This window comes from Pristiophorus japonicus, chromosome 5 (assembly GCF_044704955.1).
Source record: "Pristiophorus japonicus isolate sPriJap1 chromosome 5, sPriJap1.hap1, whole genome shotgun sequence".
In the NCBI taxonomy this organism is placed as follows: Eukaryota; Metazoa; Chordata; class Chondrichthyes; family Pristiophoridae; genus Pristiophorus; species Pristiophorus japonicus.
The window spans coordinates 256956759-256972455 of NC_091981.1; the positions used below are offsets into that span (position 1 = coordinate 256956759).

The 15697-nt window shown below is 43.2% G+C and overlaps 1 protein-coding gene across 4 annotated transcripts in view; it reads right to left on the bottom strand.

The window, feature by feature from the left end:
* The window catches only part of LOC139264681 (ATP-dependent 6-phosphofructokinase, platelet type-like), a 149742-nt gene that overhangs the window by 74147 nt on the left and 59898 nt on the right, over nt 1-15697 (bottom strand). For 3 of the 4 annotated variants that reach the window (XM_070881570.1, XM_070881572.1, XM_070881571.1), the window contains exons 6-8: nt 6678-6722; nt 6436-6544; nt 4421-4516 (exon numbers count right to left, since the gene is read on the bottom strand). In XM_070881570.1, the coding sequence (XP_070737671.1) occupies nt 4421-4516; nt 6436-6544; nt 6678-6722 (250 nt within the window). Of the gene's footprint in view, nt 1-4420; nt 4517-4794; nt 4891-6435; nt 6545-6677; nt 6723-15697 lie in introns of all 4 variants that reach the window. The other variant, XM_070881573.1, reaches the window with a different exon arrangement.

Consider the following 15697-nt stretch of genomic DNA (forward strand, 5'->3'; position numbering starts at 1 on the left):
CAGCTACTTGGCTAAAGCCACATTTTTAACATGTGTAACCTGAAGAAACTAATCCTTTCTACAAAATCAGTTTGATGTACTTTACAAGGCTGTTTTTGATGGCCACAGAGACAGATGAAACAGATCCATTATTGCATCTGTTATCAGAACGGACACATTAAGGGGTGAAATATTCACAAAATGTTTTATATCTAAAATAATTTACTTAAAATTAACAGAAACACAAATTAAAACTTAGTATAACCTCTAGCTCCCAATTAGATCATTAGTAGAACCAAGAAGAAGAGATCTACAAGACAGAAGAAGTACTCATCGCTGGAGTTCAACTCCTGCACGACCATATTACGCCTCGATTATAAAATCCAGGAGTAAAACATTTCACCACCTAGAAGATTCCAAAAGGATTACTGGGAATGAACTGGCTACCATGGGGCATTATAAATTGTGTCTACATTGTCAAAATTACATTTTTGTCGAAAAAAAGTTTTTTTTTTAAAATTGTGGTTTGGATGTATGCACCACCAGTAATCCCAGAGGAATAGAATATCAGAATGCAATGGTTGTAGAAGGTGCGCAGACCCCTTCACCAAACCTCCAGAGAAAAAAAAGCATTCTCTGCCGACGCCATACCGCCAGTCTCTGCCACCTCCTTCACAAAACCAAAGATGTGTGCTGGAGGAGGGAGAGGAACAGAAGACGCAATTATTTCCTGGCACATGATAGTACCAAACTGAATTTTGTTATGAGATTTTTACATATTTATCGCATGCAGTATTTTGTTTTGAAAAACAAGCTGCCCGATTTTGATTCAAGATACATGCCTATTAAGAACATACAAAATAGGAGCAGGAGTAGGCCATTCTGCCCTCGAATCTGCTCTGTTATTCAATAAGATCATGGCTGATCTTCTACCTCAACTCACTGCTTGAAAGAGTGATCGAGGCAGAAACCCTCATCACATTCAAAAAATACTTGAATATGCACTTAGAGCTATGGACCGAATGCTGGAAGGTGGGATTTGGCTGGGTAGCTCTTTTTCAACGGGCACGGACACGATGTGCCAAATAGCCTCCTTCTGTGTCATAATTTTGCTATAATGTTTTTATGATTCCATGAATCCCACTTGCCTGCACCATCCTGATATCCCTGGATTCCCTTAATATCCAAAAATCTATAGATCTCTGTCTTGAATATACTCAACAACTGAGCCTCCACAGTCCTCTGGGGGAGAGAATTCCAAAGATTCCCCACCTGAGTGAAGAAATTTCTCCTCATCTCAGTTCTAAATGGCGGACCCCTTATTCTGAGACTGTGACCCCTGGTTCTCGACTCCCTAGCCAGGGGAAACATCCTCCCTGCAACTACCGTGTCAAGCCCTGTAAGAACGTTGTATGTTTTAATGAGATCACCTCTCATTTTTCTAAACTCCAGAGAATATAGGCCTAGTCTACTCAATCTCGCCTCAGAGGACAAGCTCCCCATTCCAAGAATCAATCCAGTGAACCTTCGTCGTACTCCCTTCTATGGCAACTATATCCTTCCTTAGGTAATGAGACCAAAACTGCACACAATACTCCAGGGTGTGGTCTCACCGGGGTCCTACATAATTGCAGCAAGTCATCTTGGAGGAGAAATCGGTGGGGCGCAAATGACTTAGTGACCGGGCGCAGAGCCGCTAACGACTCCCTCTAAATTTGGCGGGAGTTCAGCATAGCGCCGCCACTATTGCACTCCAGGATCGTGACATCATCGCTGTCACATTGCCCCGCTAGCGCCCTGGCCCCTACATTGGGTATCGCCCCCTGAAGCTGTGCCGGATGATAACAGTGACAACTTCAGGGGATGCGTACCAGGTGGCTGGCCCCGATCGGGGTGAAATTTAAATAGGAGGTGGCAGGCTGCTGCTGACAAAAATCTGCCTGAGTGCCAGGCTGATCGAGCGGTACCCCTCTTCCCAGTGGTCCAGGTAGGTCGGTTCCTATTATCCTACAATAGATTCTAGCATTTTCCCTACTACTGATGTCAGGCTAACTGATCTGTAGTTCCCTGTTTTCTCTCTCCCTCCTTTCTTAAACAGTGGGGTTACATTTTCTACCTTCCGTTCTATGGAATTTTGGAAGATGAAAACCAATTTATCCACTATTTCTATAGCCATCGCTTGCAGTCGGTTTTTGCGTCTCTCGATAGTTTACTCATATGTTATTTTCCCTTTCTTTATAAATTTCTTGGTTCTCCTTTGCTGAATTCTAAAATCCTCCCAATCCCCAGGCTTACTGCTCTTTTTGGCAACATTATAAGCCTCTTCCTTTGATCTAATACTATCTTTAATTTCTCATTAGCCACGGTTGGACCACTTTTCCTGTGAGGCTTTTGTGCCTTAAAAGGAATTTATGTTTGTTACAAATTATATATTAATTCTTTAAATACAAACCATTGTTTGTCTACCGTCATACCTTTTAATGTCGTTTCCCAATCTACCTTAGCTAACTCGCCCCTCATACATACATAGTTTGCTTTGTTTAGATTTAAGACCCTAGTTTCAGATTTAACTAAATCACTTTCAAACTTAACATAAAATTCTATCATATTATGGTCACTCTTTCCTAAACACCCCTTTACTACAAGGTTATTAATTAGCCCTTTCTCATTGCACAATACTAGATCTAAAATAGCCTGTTCCCTAGTGGGTTCCTCAACATACTGATCTGGAAAATTATTTTGTATACATTCCATGAATTTCGTCCTCGACACTATTACTGATAATTTGGTTTTCTGAGTCTATGTGTAGATTTAAGTCCCCCCATAATTACTGTATTATCCGTGTTACATGCACCTCTAATTTTCTGATTTGCACGCCACTCTATATTATAACTACTGTTTGGGGACCTCTCAACAACTTGCACCATTGTTTTCTGTCCCTTGCTATTTCTTAGCTCCACCCAAACTGATTCTACTTCTTGATTTTTGGAGCTAAGATCCTTTCTCTCCACTGTCTTTATCCCATCCTTTATTATCAAGGCTACCGCTCCTCCTTTTCCATTTTGCCTATCTCTTCTAAAAGTTAAGTATCCTGGAATATTTAGTTCCCAACCTTGCAACCAGGTCTCCATAATGGCCAACAGATCAAACCTATTAATTTCTATCTGCGCTATTAATTCATCCATTTTGTTGCGAATGCTTCACGCATTCAGATATCATGCCGTTAAGCTTTGACCTTTTTCTATTTTTCATCGCTGTCATCTTAGTCACTGATCTGGGAGGGCACTGAGCAGCTCGAGTCTCATCACGGGTGAGCATGCAGAAACCAAACGCAAACGGCGAAAGGAGCATGCGGCAAACCAGATTCCCACCCAACCTTTCCTCCAACCACTCTCTGTCCCACCTGTGACAGAGACTGTGCAGTCAGCTGAGAACTCACTTTTAGAGTGAAAGCAAGTCTTCCTTGATTTTGAGGGACTGCCTATGGTGATGACCTTTGTTACTCTCTCTGTCCCTTCCTGACCCACTGTTTATTTTTACCCAAACTCTGCTTTGCTCTACAACCTTGACATTTCTCTTGCTGCTTTTAAATTTACTCTTTCCTGAATTCTCACCCCCCAGCCCCCACCACCCCCTCTTCATTAGTTTAAAGCCCTGTATACTGCCCTAGTTATTCAATTAGCCAGGACAGTTGTTCCAGCCCAGTTTAAGTGGAGCCCATCCCAACGGAACAGCTCCCTCTTACCCCAATACTGATGCCAGTGTCCCACGAAGCAAAACCTCTGCCTCCCACACCACTCAGCCATGCATTTAACCTTCTAATCTGTTTGTCCCTATGCCAATTGGCACATGGCTCAGGTAACAATCCAGAAATTATTACCTTTAAGGTTCTGCTTTTTAATTTGGACCCCAACTCCTCAAACTTTCTCAGCAGATCCTCATTCCTATTTCTACCTATGTCATTGGTTCCTACATGGACCACGACAACTGAATCCTCCCCTTCCCACTCCAAGTTCTTCTCCAGCCGCGAGGAGATGTCTTCAACCCTGGCACCTGGCAGGAACACAACCTTCAGAACTCGCGGCTGCAGAGAACGGTATCTATCCTTATGACCAAACTGTCCCCTACCACAACTATATTCCCTTTCATCCCCCCGCCTTCACCATGGTACCATCATGATCAGCTTGCTCATCTATCTGTACCACTCATAACCTTGTCCATAACCTTCTCAATGACTGAACAGAATTTAAAAAAACACAAAAAAAAACAGCAATTGCAAAAGAGAACAGTTTTGATTAAAGTGCTGGTGAGGATTAATTCATATGGAGTGGTGTTGCAATTGCACACAAATGCATTCCAAAAGCAAGCAGTAAAAACAATAGGGTGGCATTGTGGGAATTGGTCAGAGCAGGAGTTGTACCACAAGGTGTTCAGTACTCACATCCTTAATCATGTGATGGGTAATAGGTTTGTTGTAACTATCTATTGCCCCTTCCGATATAATTATAATATTCAGCCTTTTCTTTCGTGCACGGTTCTGAGTGGAAAAAAATAAAGCATACGTGATACTACTGTACATCAAAATTCAGGCATCAGAGCATATTCTGTCATTATAGTTTCCTTCCCAGGAGTCTTCTTGTAGGATGGAAATCCTTGCAATCTCTCCATTTACTAACTTGAAAAGAAAGCATTCTTTTAGTATCTCATGATGTGTAAGTGATAACTGCAGACATTAGAGCAGAAGAACACACCGGGAGTGAAACCACTGGCAGCTTATGAGCTCCACCTTTGCCTGCATGTTTTCCAGGTACTCACATCCTTAACAATACTGGAAGAAATATTTTGTCCTTGTAGGTCTTGAGCTCCTTCTGCAACTATGATAATGTTCAACCTGGAGCCCCTGGAACGGTTCTAAAGAACGCAGAAAGAAATACTGGAAAAATGAAACATTATTCCATTGCTCTGGTAGTTTAATGAGGGATAGTAACTGATTTATTTCGAATGAGTTAATGTCTTTGTTAACATAACAAAAGTAGGAATTTCACACAAATGTATAAAATTCATTATAAGCGCATGCGCTGAAAACCGGCTTTTCCGATCTGTCAAGTTTCTGGCTTGACAGATCATCTGCAGATCAGGAGCGAGTACATTTGCACAGGCAAGATTGTGGGATTTACGCATACCTTGCCCAGCAAATGACCTCAAAACTCTTGCGCCTGATAAAAGCAGGTGCATAGCCTACTTTTACAGGTGTAAGAGTTTTAAAGCACACTTAAAACATAAAAAATAAAATTTTAAAAATACATTATTTTAAAAAATCTTGCCCAATGTTACATTTATTTTTAAACAGCAAATTTTTTTTCTTTAAAAAACATTTCTAACAACTTTAATTTCTATTTATGTATTTATGTGAGGTGTTTTTTAAAAAATGTTTTATGTAGTGTTTGTGTGTTTTGGGGGGCAGGGGGGTTCTCATTCATAGTAATAGGAGTTTCACATTTACGAAACTCCTGTACTATGAATGAGAAAATACTTACCCGTGATTGGGTATCCAGGCCCATGTGACTCTTGCGGACATCCCAACGCGAACGCACTGCATTGCGTAAAGAGAGGAGGCCTTGACTCCGGGATCTCAGACGGGCATTCGACTAAAAGGTAGGTGCGCATCTTTTCTCTTATTTTTAGTCGAACACTCCCAGGAAGAGGAAAGTGGGATTTCTGCCCCATTAACTCCTTAAATTTGCAGAGATGTCTATCTAATATCTCTTAATGGCTTTTTATCATATATGATTACAAAAGATTATGTTTCTTATTTATGTTGGTCTGTAGCTATAAAATGTTTATGGTAAAAGGTAAGTGGCTTTAGGATAGATACACATCGGATTTTTGGAATTACTTTTCTTACCAATGTAATACCACAGGTATCTGACAGAAAAACTTTACAATGCTGTATGAAGTATCATATAATACAGCACAAAGATGGTTGCCAGTTGTACAGCTTAGAATCTTATGCAAAAGAATTAAGATCTCTTTCAAAAGGTGAGGTTCCTCCAGTAATTTTAGCAAAAAGTTTGGCGTAAGTACAAAACAGAATTTCCTCCTTTTGTTCTTGGGTCAACTTTTTCACTAAAATTATCAACATGAAGAATTTCACACCCCAACTCTCATTTACCTGCAACCAAATTATTTGCCAATAGCTGCAAAAGAAAAGTTTCAATCATAAAATGAAAAAAGTGAATCCCAACTGCTCATATTCTGCTCCTGTGGTTTATGTTACCTGAGATACTCATTGGTGTCATGCCTTGTTAGATATCCCACACCTAATGGCTATCCAATATACAGTTTACAATGTATACCGTTTTCAAATTCAGTGTTTCCACATGGTCTGGGATTTCTAAAATACTCGATTGAACTTAAGTTTTACAAAATCAGTAACGTCATGCTTCAGTGTTGTACCTCTGAGAGTTTCTGACACATCTGATCCTCCCAGCCATCTCCTGGAGGACTTTCAGGGATGAAGACCCAGTCCGCACCACAGGCCAAGGCACTTACTAGAGCGAGATACCTACAAGCATGACATACTTCATTACATTTCAAATTATTATTTTTTTTTAAAAAAGAACATTTCAAATCACTTCAATCATGTTGATCTTAAAACTATTAATCAAATGTCACAAACAAGTACAATGTTTGCTCACCCACAATGTCTACCCATCACCTCCAGCACGAATGTCCTCTGATGGCTGCAAAAGAATGTTGAGAGTTACTTTATAGCATCACTCACATCTACTTCCACAACTTGCAACATCCTGCTGTGTAAAAACTTGAAGATTGTTATTATGTATTAAGTACATTGCAACATTTTTAAAAATAATAAAAATGTTTTGGCTTTTAAAGAAACAATTGTATGGCAAATGTCACAAAGGTAATGTTCTATTTTCCATGAAAACATGCAAGGTGGGAGTGAATGTTGTCTCTCTTCCACCAGCAAAAAGCATGTACATCAAAAGAAAAGTACTGCTGTGCTTCCCTTGAGAAATGGGTGACACTGATTCAAGCTCTTACAAACTGATTCTATATGTACAGAAATATTTAAAAATCCAGCACAGACAACAATCGATTTGGTTAGATAAATATTGGCAAGAGAGGGTGTTTTAAGGTGCTCACTTCTAATCCACTGACACTTTGCTCTTCTTTACCTACAGTGACAGAATGCTGGCCCCAGAACACAGCTTCAAGCACAGCACGTGTTGCCAGATACTATCTATAACATTAGTATGATTAAGTATAGTATAGTATTCGGCGGTCCCTCGTATCGAGGATGACTTGCTTCCACACCAAAAAGGGATGAGTTCACAGGAGTTTCAATGAGGGACCTGACATTCCAGGTCCTGAACTACATCCTGAAGAGTGGATGATGCCTGTGCGTGGATTCTTTTAACGTGGGGTGGCCGTTGCATACCAGCCACCACACGGTCTTGACAGAGCTAGGTCTTGATTCAGTGGCAAGGGTTAATCAAGATGACTGAAGACCAAGCCCTGCTGCACGGATCTAATGCTATTATCCTATTATCTATAGATCGCAGTGTAGGCTGGCCTGTGCTGCTCCTGGGCCCTTGCCTCTTCTGGGCCCCAAACCCTCGCCTCTCCTGGGCCCTGATCTCTCACCGCTCCTCCGCCCTGATCAAAAATGGAGCAGTCAGTAACAGGACATCAATTAAGTCTCCTCTTATCTTGGAGTCATTAAATATCAACACACTGTTTTTTACCCACAGCATGTACCCTGACCATAAAACATGTGCATGACAGGGAAACAACCTTGGTCTGATTTGCAGTGCTTTTTGAAGCACGGCTCCTGTTGTTTCAGTTACTGTTGAAGTCTAGTTTTTTTTTTGCCAGTGAGAATTTGTTTACTCATGCATTGAACATCTTGCACTTTTATTTCCATCTATATTTCTGCCTTTTGGCTGAAGCCACATTTTCTGGTGTTTTTCCCAATTTATTGCTGCACTACAAGTTGCATCCAAGTTCTCTAAAAGAGTAGACAAGTATAAAGGTTGGTACACTTACATTGGCACTTCTGATACTAGCAAACAACTTCTTTTGTTCCCAGGACATCATCTCAGTCCTAAATGGCTTGCCCCTTATCCTTAGACTGTGACCCCTGGTTCTGGATTTCCCCAGAACCAGGGGTCACAGTCTAAGGATAAGGGGTAAGCCATTTAGGACCGAGATGACGAGAATCTTCTTCACCCAGAGAGTGGTGAACCTGTGGAATTCTCTGCCACAGAAAGTTGTTGAGGCCAATTCACTAAATATATTCAAAAAGGAGTTAGATGTAGTCCTTACTACTAGGGGGATCAAGGGGTATGCGAGAAAGCAGGAATGGGGTACTGAGGTTGCATGTTCAGCCATGAACTCATTGAATGGCGGTGCAGGCTCGAAGGGCCGAATGGCCTACTCCTGCACCTATTTTCTACGTTTCTATCATCATTGGCAGTCCCTCGAAATCGAGGAAGACTTGTTTCCACTCTAAAAATGGTTATGTGCATGACTGAGTGAGAGCGAAGAGGAGATAAGACACAAAGACTGGATAGTACGAGCCCAAAACTTGCTGAGAGGCCTGCAGTTTCATCCTTCCTGACTCCTTCAAGGCACTTGTATAAGAGAACACCCTCTCTCAGAAGAGTCAAGTGCTTGTAAGTTCTTAGCACTTTACTAGTTTTGGGCTGTTGGTTGTTATTAGGCAGCAGAGAAATAGTTTTGTTGTAAGTTGAAGTTCATAAACAGTAAATTGCCAATAGGAATCATATGGGGGATGTTTATCAGGAGCCCAAAAATACAAAAAAAGTCAATCAGACTTAATTATTTGCCCAGTATACAACACGATTTCCTCAAAAATTATAGCACAATATCGACAGGCCATTGAACACACACAAACAATGCGATCGTGCCCCACCTTTCCCCACAGTCAACATAAAGCCTTAGGATTCAAATTATGTCATCAGTTTTACACTGGAGCAGGTCTAAAAGAATTTTTTAAACTTTTTTTTTCTAAATTGCCTGAAAATTATTTTCCAAATCCTCATTTAAAATGTCAGTGCCCAGTTTAGTACAAAGATGGGCAGAGTCCCTCTCATGTTACAGAAAATAGTATGGCATATAACTGGAAGTTCAATGAAATCTCCTGAGCAGAATTGGTTAAAAATGACGTGAACATCAACACTGCCCGTGTGAAACAATTTGGCATTGAAAGAAAAAACAGAGGCAATACCAAAAGAAACCGCCACAATGAAAAGGAACTGTCATTACAAACAGATAAAATGTGAGGCACCCAAAAAGGAAACTGGAGTAAGGATACCGCAACATCCAAAAAATCCACTCCCTGTAATGGAAGAAGGAATACTAGGCTGTAGCACAGTGACCAGCATGCAGAGAAACTGGATATAAAATATAAAAACTGGATATAAAAGAAAACAGCAAATATTCTGTCAAACTTGCTTCTTGGCTGCCACACAGGATCAAGCCACAGTTGTTCAGGATCCCTGAACCTATTAGAACGAGGGAATAGGGACAGGGATGGGGCCGGGGGTAGTGCTGTGGAAGGAGGTGTGAAGAGTGAAGTTGCTTATTCAATTCCCACTCAGAAAGGGAATTGTCCACTGGGTTGAATGAAATGTCTTACTCAAAATGCTAATCTTAATCTTTCAGACACTGGCTGATCTGTTGCCTTCTTTTCTGCTCGAGTTACAATACTGAAAACAAACCTTTAATACAATGTGTGTGGTAAAAGTGGAATGTTAAAGCACCAGCAATTGAACCACATTAAAAAAAGAGATGACTGATCTTTCAAATTATTGTCTTCTTCTTCTTAGGTGGTTCCTCGTATCGAGGATGACTTGCTTCCACACCAAAAAGGGATGTGTTCACAGGTGTTTCAATGAAGGACCTAACATTCCAGGTACTGAACTACATGTTGAAGGGTGGAAGATATCTGTGCGTAGATTTTTTTTTTTTTAAACGTGCGGTGGCCGTTGCACACCAGCCACCACATGGGCTGGACAGAGCTAGGTCTTGTTCCAGTGGCAAGGATTAACCAAGTTGTTGTGGTAACATTTCCGAGACCGGACCTCGTCCGGGTGAAATGCGCCTGCGCTGTCTCCGTTGCTTTTCCACTGAGACCACCTCTGGTTTTTCTAAGGAGCCAAATCGGGCAGGTCTTAGAAACATAGAAAATAGGTGCAGGAGTAGGCCATTCGGCCCTTCGATCCTGCACCGCCATTCAATAAGATCATGGCTGATCATGCGACTTCAGTACCCCAGTCCTGATTTCTCTCCATACCCCTTGATCTTTTTAGCCGTAAGGGCCCATATCTAACTCCCTTTTGAATATATCTAACGAACTGGCCTCAACAACTTTCTGTGGTAGGGAATTCCACAGGTTCACAATTCTCTGAGTGAAGAAGTTTCTCCTCATCTCAGTCCTAAATGGCTTACCCCTTATCCTTAGACTGTGTCCTCTGGTTCTGGACTTCCCAACATCGGGAACATTCTTCCTGCATCTAACTTGTCCAAACCCGTCAGAATTGTGTGTGTTTCTATGAGAAACCCTCTCATTCTTCTAAATTCCAGTGAACATAAGCCTAGTCGATCCAGTCTTTCTTCATATGTCAGTCCTGCCATCACGGGAATCAGTCTGGTGAACCTTCGCTGCACTCCCTCAATAGCAAGAATGTCCTTCCTCAGATCAGGAGATCAAAGCTGTACACAATATTCAAGGTGTGACTTCACCAAGGCCCTGTATAACTGCAGTAAGACCTCCCTGCTCCTATACTCAAATCCTCTCGCTATGAAAGCCAACATGCCATTTGCCTTCTTCACTGCCTGCTGTACCTGCATGCCAACTTTCAATGACTGATGTACCATGACACCCAGGTCTTGTTGCACCTCCCCTTTTCCTAATCTGTCACCATTCAGATAATAGTCTGCCTCCCTGTTTTTGCCACCAAAGTGGATAACCTCACATTTATCTGCATTATACTGCATCTGCCATGCATTTGCCCACTCACCTAACCTGTCCAAGCACCCTGCAGCTTCTTAGCATCCTCCTCACAGCTCACACTGCCACCCAGCTTAGTGTCATCTGAAAATTTGGAGATATTACATTCAAATCCTTCGTCCAAATCATTAATGTATATTGTAAATAGCTGGGGTCCCAGCACTGAACCTTGTGGTACTCCACGTTATTTCACATCAGGTCTTTATTTCTCAAGCACGTGCCCGGGAGAGGTCTAGATGTCTCTTCCCACCTTCTCAATCAAATACAATTTTGCTACCAATTATAGGGATAACATTGTTTGTGTTCTGGGAGGTTGTGTGTGCATACAGATACTGTCTTTAAATTAATCTATTACCTGGTTTCCCTGCACAATGAAAGTCTCTGCCCCATTGTTATCAGGAGTTGTATTATCTGATCTTCCTGTCTGTGCATGTCTCTGCTGCCAAGCTTTTCCTAACTGCCTCGTTTATTTAATTGTAATGTGTTAGCAGCTGGTTTTACTACACAAACAGTGAAGATCACTCCACAGGCTTTTCTCTGGCTGCACCTGTCAATCCTTCCCTTTTGCCTAAGGCATTCTTTTAATCTGCCTTGTGTCTTACATTTAGCTTACTTGACATCTTTTCCCATCATCCGCTTCTGAAAGTTATGCACCCACTAATTTCTTACTCCTCACAAAAGGTTACTACTGAAACTGAAATCAGTTGCAGTTCAAGGTAAAACTTCAATGTCAATAAGGAATTGGTTGAGGGAGGGAGAACAAGAGTTAAAAGAGTGATGCTCTACAAAACATTAGACCGTGACTGAGATTCGGCTAATGTTTGGTGCGGAGGTGCAGTGAGAGATCGTGGCGGAGGAGCGGCAAATTGGATACAGGGCCCAGAAGAGCCGAGGGCACAGGGGTAGCACGGGCCAGTCCACACTACGATATGTGTGCGCACATGCAGGTCCATGCAGCAGAGCAGGTCTCCAGTCATCTTGGTTAACCCTTGCCACTGGATAAAGGCATAGCTGTCAAGCCCGTGTGGTGGCTGATGTGCAACGGTCACCACACATTAAAAAAAATCCACGCATAGGCATCTTCCACCCCTCGAGTTCAAGACTGGAATATTAGGTCCTTCATTGAAACATGTGTGAACTCATTCCTTTTGGTGTGGAAGCAAGTCATCCTCATTCAAGGGACCATCTATGATGATGACCCCAACACAAGATGACTGGAGACCAGCTCTGCTGCACGCACCTAGTGCGCACACATAGCACAGTATGGGTGGACCCGTGCTGCCCCTGGGCCCTCCACTCTTCTGGGCCCCAAACTCACGCCTCTCCTGGGCCCCGATCACGTTGCTCTACAATCTCTCGCCACTCCTTCGCCGCTCCTCTGCTGCTTGCTGCCTCTTTTGCTGTACCTGCCCACACTCCAATCAGCGACCTGGGTTTTGGTGACGTCCAATCCAGTCACCCTTCTCCAAGTCATCACACCCCCCTGCACCAGCTCGCCCTGCTCTCTGAAGTGGCACGCCTCCACTCTGCTCCCGGGCCGCTGCACCTCCACTCCTTTTACGGCCCCGACCTGTGGCTGGTGGTTTCTCGCAGGTCGGGGCCTCCATGCTGCAAGTTATATGTATACCAGGAATACATCTTGTAAAGTGAGCAATGGATAGTCTTTCATTTTAAAAAAGCCAAATGTTATGCACAAAAGATAAGGTATGTTGGTATGGTACAGTTTACACGTGAGCATCATACTCAGCACCAAGCAAAAGTTACAATACATGAAAGTTTCTTCTGTTCACAAATGGAGGAGAAAAAAGTAGGGCACATGCCCTACTAATACTGTGCCTGAAGTGCTACTGTTTGCAGCATTTTTAGACTTTTTATGTGGTGTACCTGTTTCCATACATCATGAAAAATACTACACCATGAAATTAAGTGCGTTTGATTTATAAACAGAATTGTTCCCAATTAGAAACATAGAAATTTACAGCGCAGAAGGAGGCCATTTCGGCCCATCGTGTCCGCGCCGGCTGACAAAGAGCCGCACGACCCTCGGTCAGCAGCCCTGAAGGTTACATATAAACCTATGAACAATGAACAATGGCGGACAGGTAAAGAGCATCCGGCCCAACCAGTCCGCCCCACAAAACTGCGACACCCCTTACACTGAAACATTCTACACTCCACCCCAACCGGAGACATGTGATCTCCTGGGAGAGGCAAAATCCAGATAAAAACCCAGGCCAAATGGGGAAAAAAAAAATCTGGGAAAATTCCTCTCCGACCCATCCAGGCGATCGAAACTAGTCCAGATCATCACTCTGGCTGTATTAGATTCCCTGCAGTACTTACCATTGTAGGCAATTGCTTATCTACATTTTCCCAAAGGTCATAGAAATATTTTGGTTAATAGAAAACTGCTCTTCTAAACAATTAAGTACACTAACTATCTACTGCTACTGATTTCAAAATTCTCATTCCTGTTTTCAAATCCCTTCATGGCCTCACCCCTCCCTGTCTCTATTCTCCTCCAGCCCCACAACAAGTAAAAAAAATCAAAGACGAAGATCAAAAAGGGACACATTACAGCATAATTCTAAAAGGACAGAGTGTTAAAAAAACAAGCCTGAAGGCTCTGTGTCTCAATGCGAGGAGCATTCGGAATAAGGTGGATGAATTAACTGCGCAGAGAACGGTAAACGGATATGTAATTGGGATTACGGAGGCATGGCTCCAGGGTGACAAAGGCTGGGAACTCAATATCCAGGGGTATTTAATATTCAGGAAATATAGGGCCCAAGTTTCGAGCCGCGCCTAGAACGGCGCAGTCCCGACCTGGACGCCCATTTTTCGCGCCATAAAGTGCGCCTAAAAAAAACTTCCAGATTCTCCATCTCCCTGCAGATCCTCTGGCCCTCGGCGCGGCGCAGCAGGAGCTGTAGGGGGCGGAGCCAGGTCCCTGCGCTGAAAACAGTGCCGGGACCTCTGTACATGCGCGCTACAGTGGGCACACAAGTGCAGTAGCTCCAGGCGCCAGAAACTGTGTGGGAGGGGCCCGAAGCACGCAGCCCCTAGCCCTGGCCGAATGGCCTCACTGGGGCTGCGTGAATAAGGCCCCTCTCCCCCCCCTCCCGACTGGACCCGAGCCGACTCCCGCTCCCCCCCCCAGATTGGATCCGACCTGACCTCCCTCCCACCACCCTCCCGACCCGACCCAACGCCACCTACCTGTAAATCTGGTGCTGGGGACGGGCCCTGCCCGAAGTCTCGGGCCCAGCCTGTTCAGCCTCCCTTCCCCTTCTCCTTTCCCCCCCCCCAAATCTCCTCCTGCCCCCCCAAATATCCTTTCCCCCCCCCATCTCCTTTCCCCCCCCATCCCCTTTATCTCCTTCTCCCCCCTTCCCCATCCCTCCCTCTGCTCCCCACCTCTCTCCCTCTACCCCCCTCCTCCCCCCGTTGTCAGAAACACAGACACTGACAGAGAATGAGAGACACACACAGACAGACAGACAGACACAGAGATAGACACACTGGGGGGGGGGGGGGGGGCATGCTGTTGGAGGGCTCCTAGTGCTGCAGTCGGTAAGTAGAAAATGTTTTATTTATTGATTTAAAAAAAAAAATTATTTCTAATTTTTTTTTTGATTGATTTATTGGTTGATTTATTGATGTATTTATCATTTATTATTGATGACAGCTCTTTATTTGTAAAACTGAAGTGTTTAATGTTTGTAAACTTCCCTTTAAACCCCCCCCCCATTCCTTACGCCTGATTTGTAACCTGCGCCTGATTTTCTAAAGTGTAGACAAGGTTTTTTCGAGCGTACAAAAATCTTCACTTACTCTTTTCTAAGTTAGTTTGGAGTAAGTTTTCACTCACGAAACGTTGAAATCAGGCGTAAGTGGCCGGATACGCCCCCTTTTGAAAAAAAAATTCTGTTCCAAAGTGAAACTGTTCTAACTGACTAGAACTGGAGCAAACTAAATGACGAAAATTCCGATTTCTAAGATACTCCGTTCTACACCAGTTGCTCCTAAAAAGCAGGAGCAAATTATGTGGAAATTTGGGGCCATAGACAGAAAGGAAAAGGAGGTGGGGTAGCGTTGCTGGTTAAAGAGGAGATTAACGCAATATTAAGGAAGGACATTAGCATGGATGAGGTAGAATCTGTATGGGTAGAGCTGCGGAACACCAAAGGGCAGAAAACGCTAGTGGGAGTTGTGTACAGACCAGCAAACAGTCATCGTGAGGTTGGGGATGGCATCAAACAGGAAATTAGGGATGCGTGCAATAAAGGTACAGCAGTTATCATGGGTGACTTTAATCTACATTTGATTGCGCTAACCAAACTGGTAGCAATAGATGGAGGAGGATTTCCTGGAGTGTATAAGGGATGGTTTTCTAGACCAATATGTCGAGGAACCAACTAGAGAGCTGGCCATCCTAGACTGGGTGTTGTGTAATGAGAGAGGATTAATTAGCAATCTTTTTGTGCGAGGCCCCTTGGGGATGAGTGACCATAATGTGGTAGAATTCTTCATGAGTGACACAGTTAATACAGAGACTAGAGTCCTGAACTTAAAGAAATATAACTTCGATGGTATGAGACGTGAACTGACTAGGATAGACTGGCGAATGATACTTAAAGGGATGACAGTGGATAGACA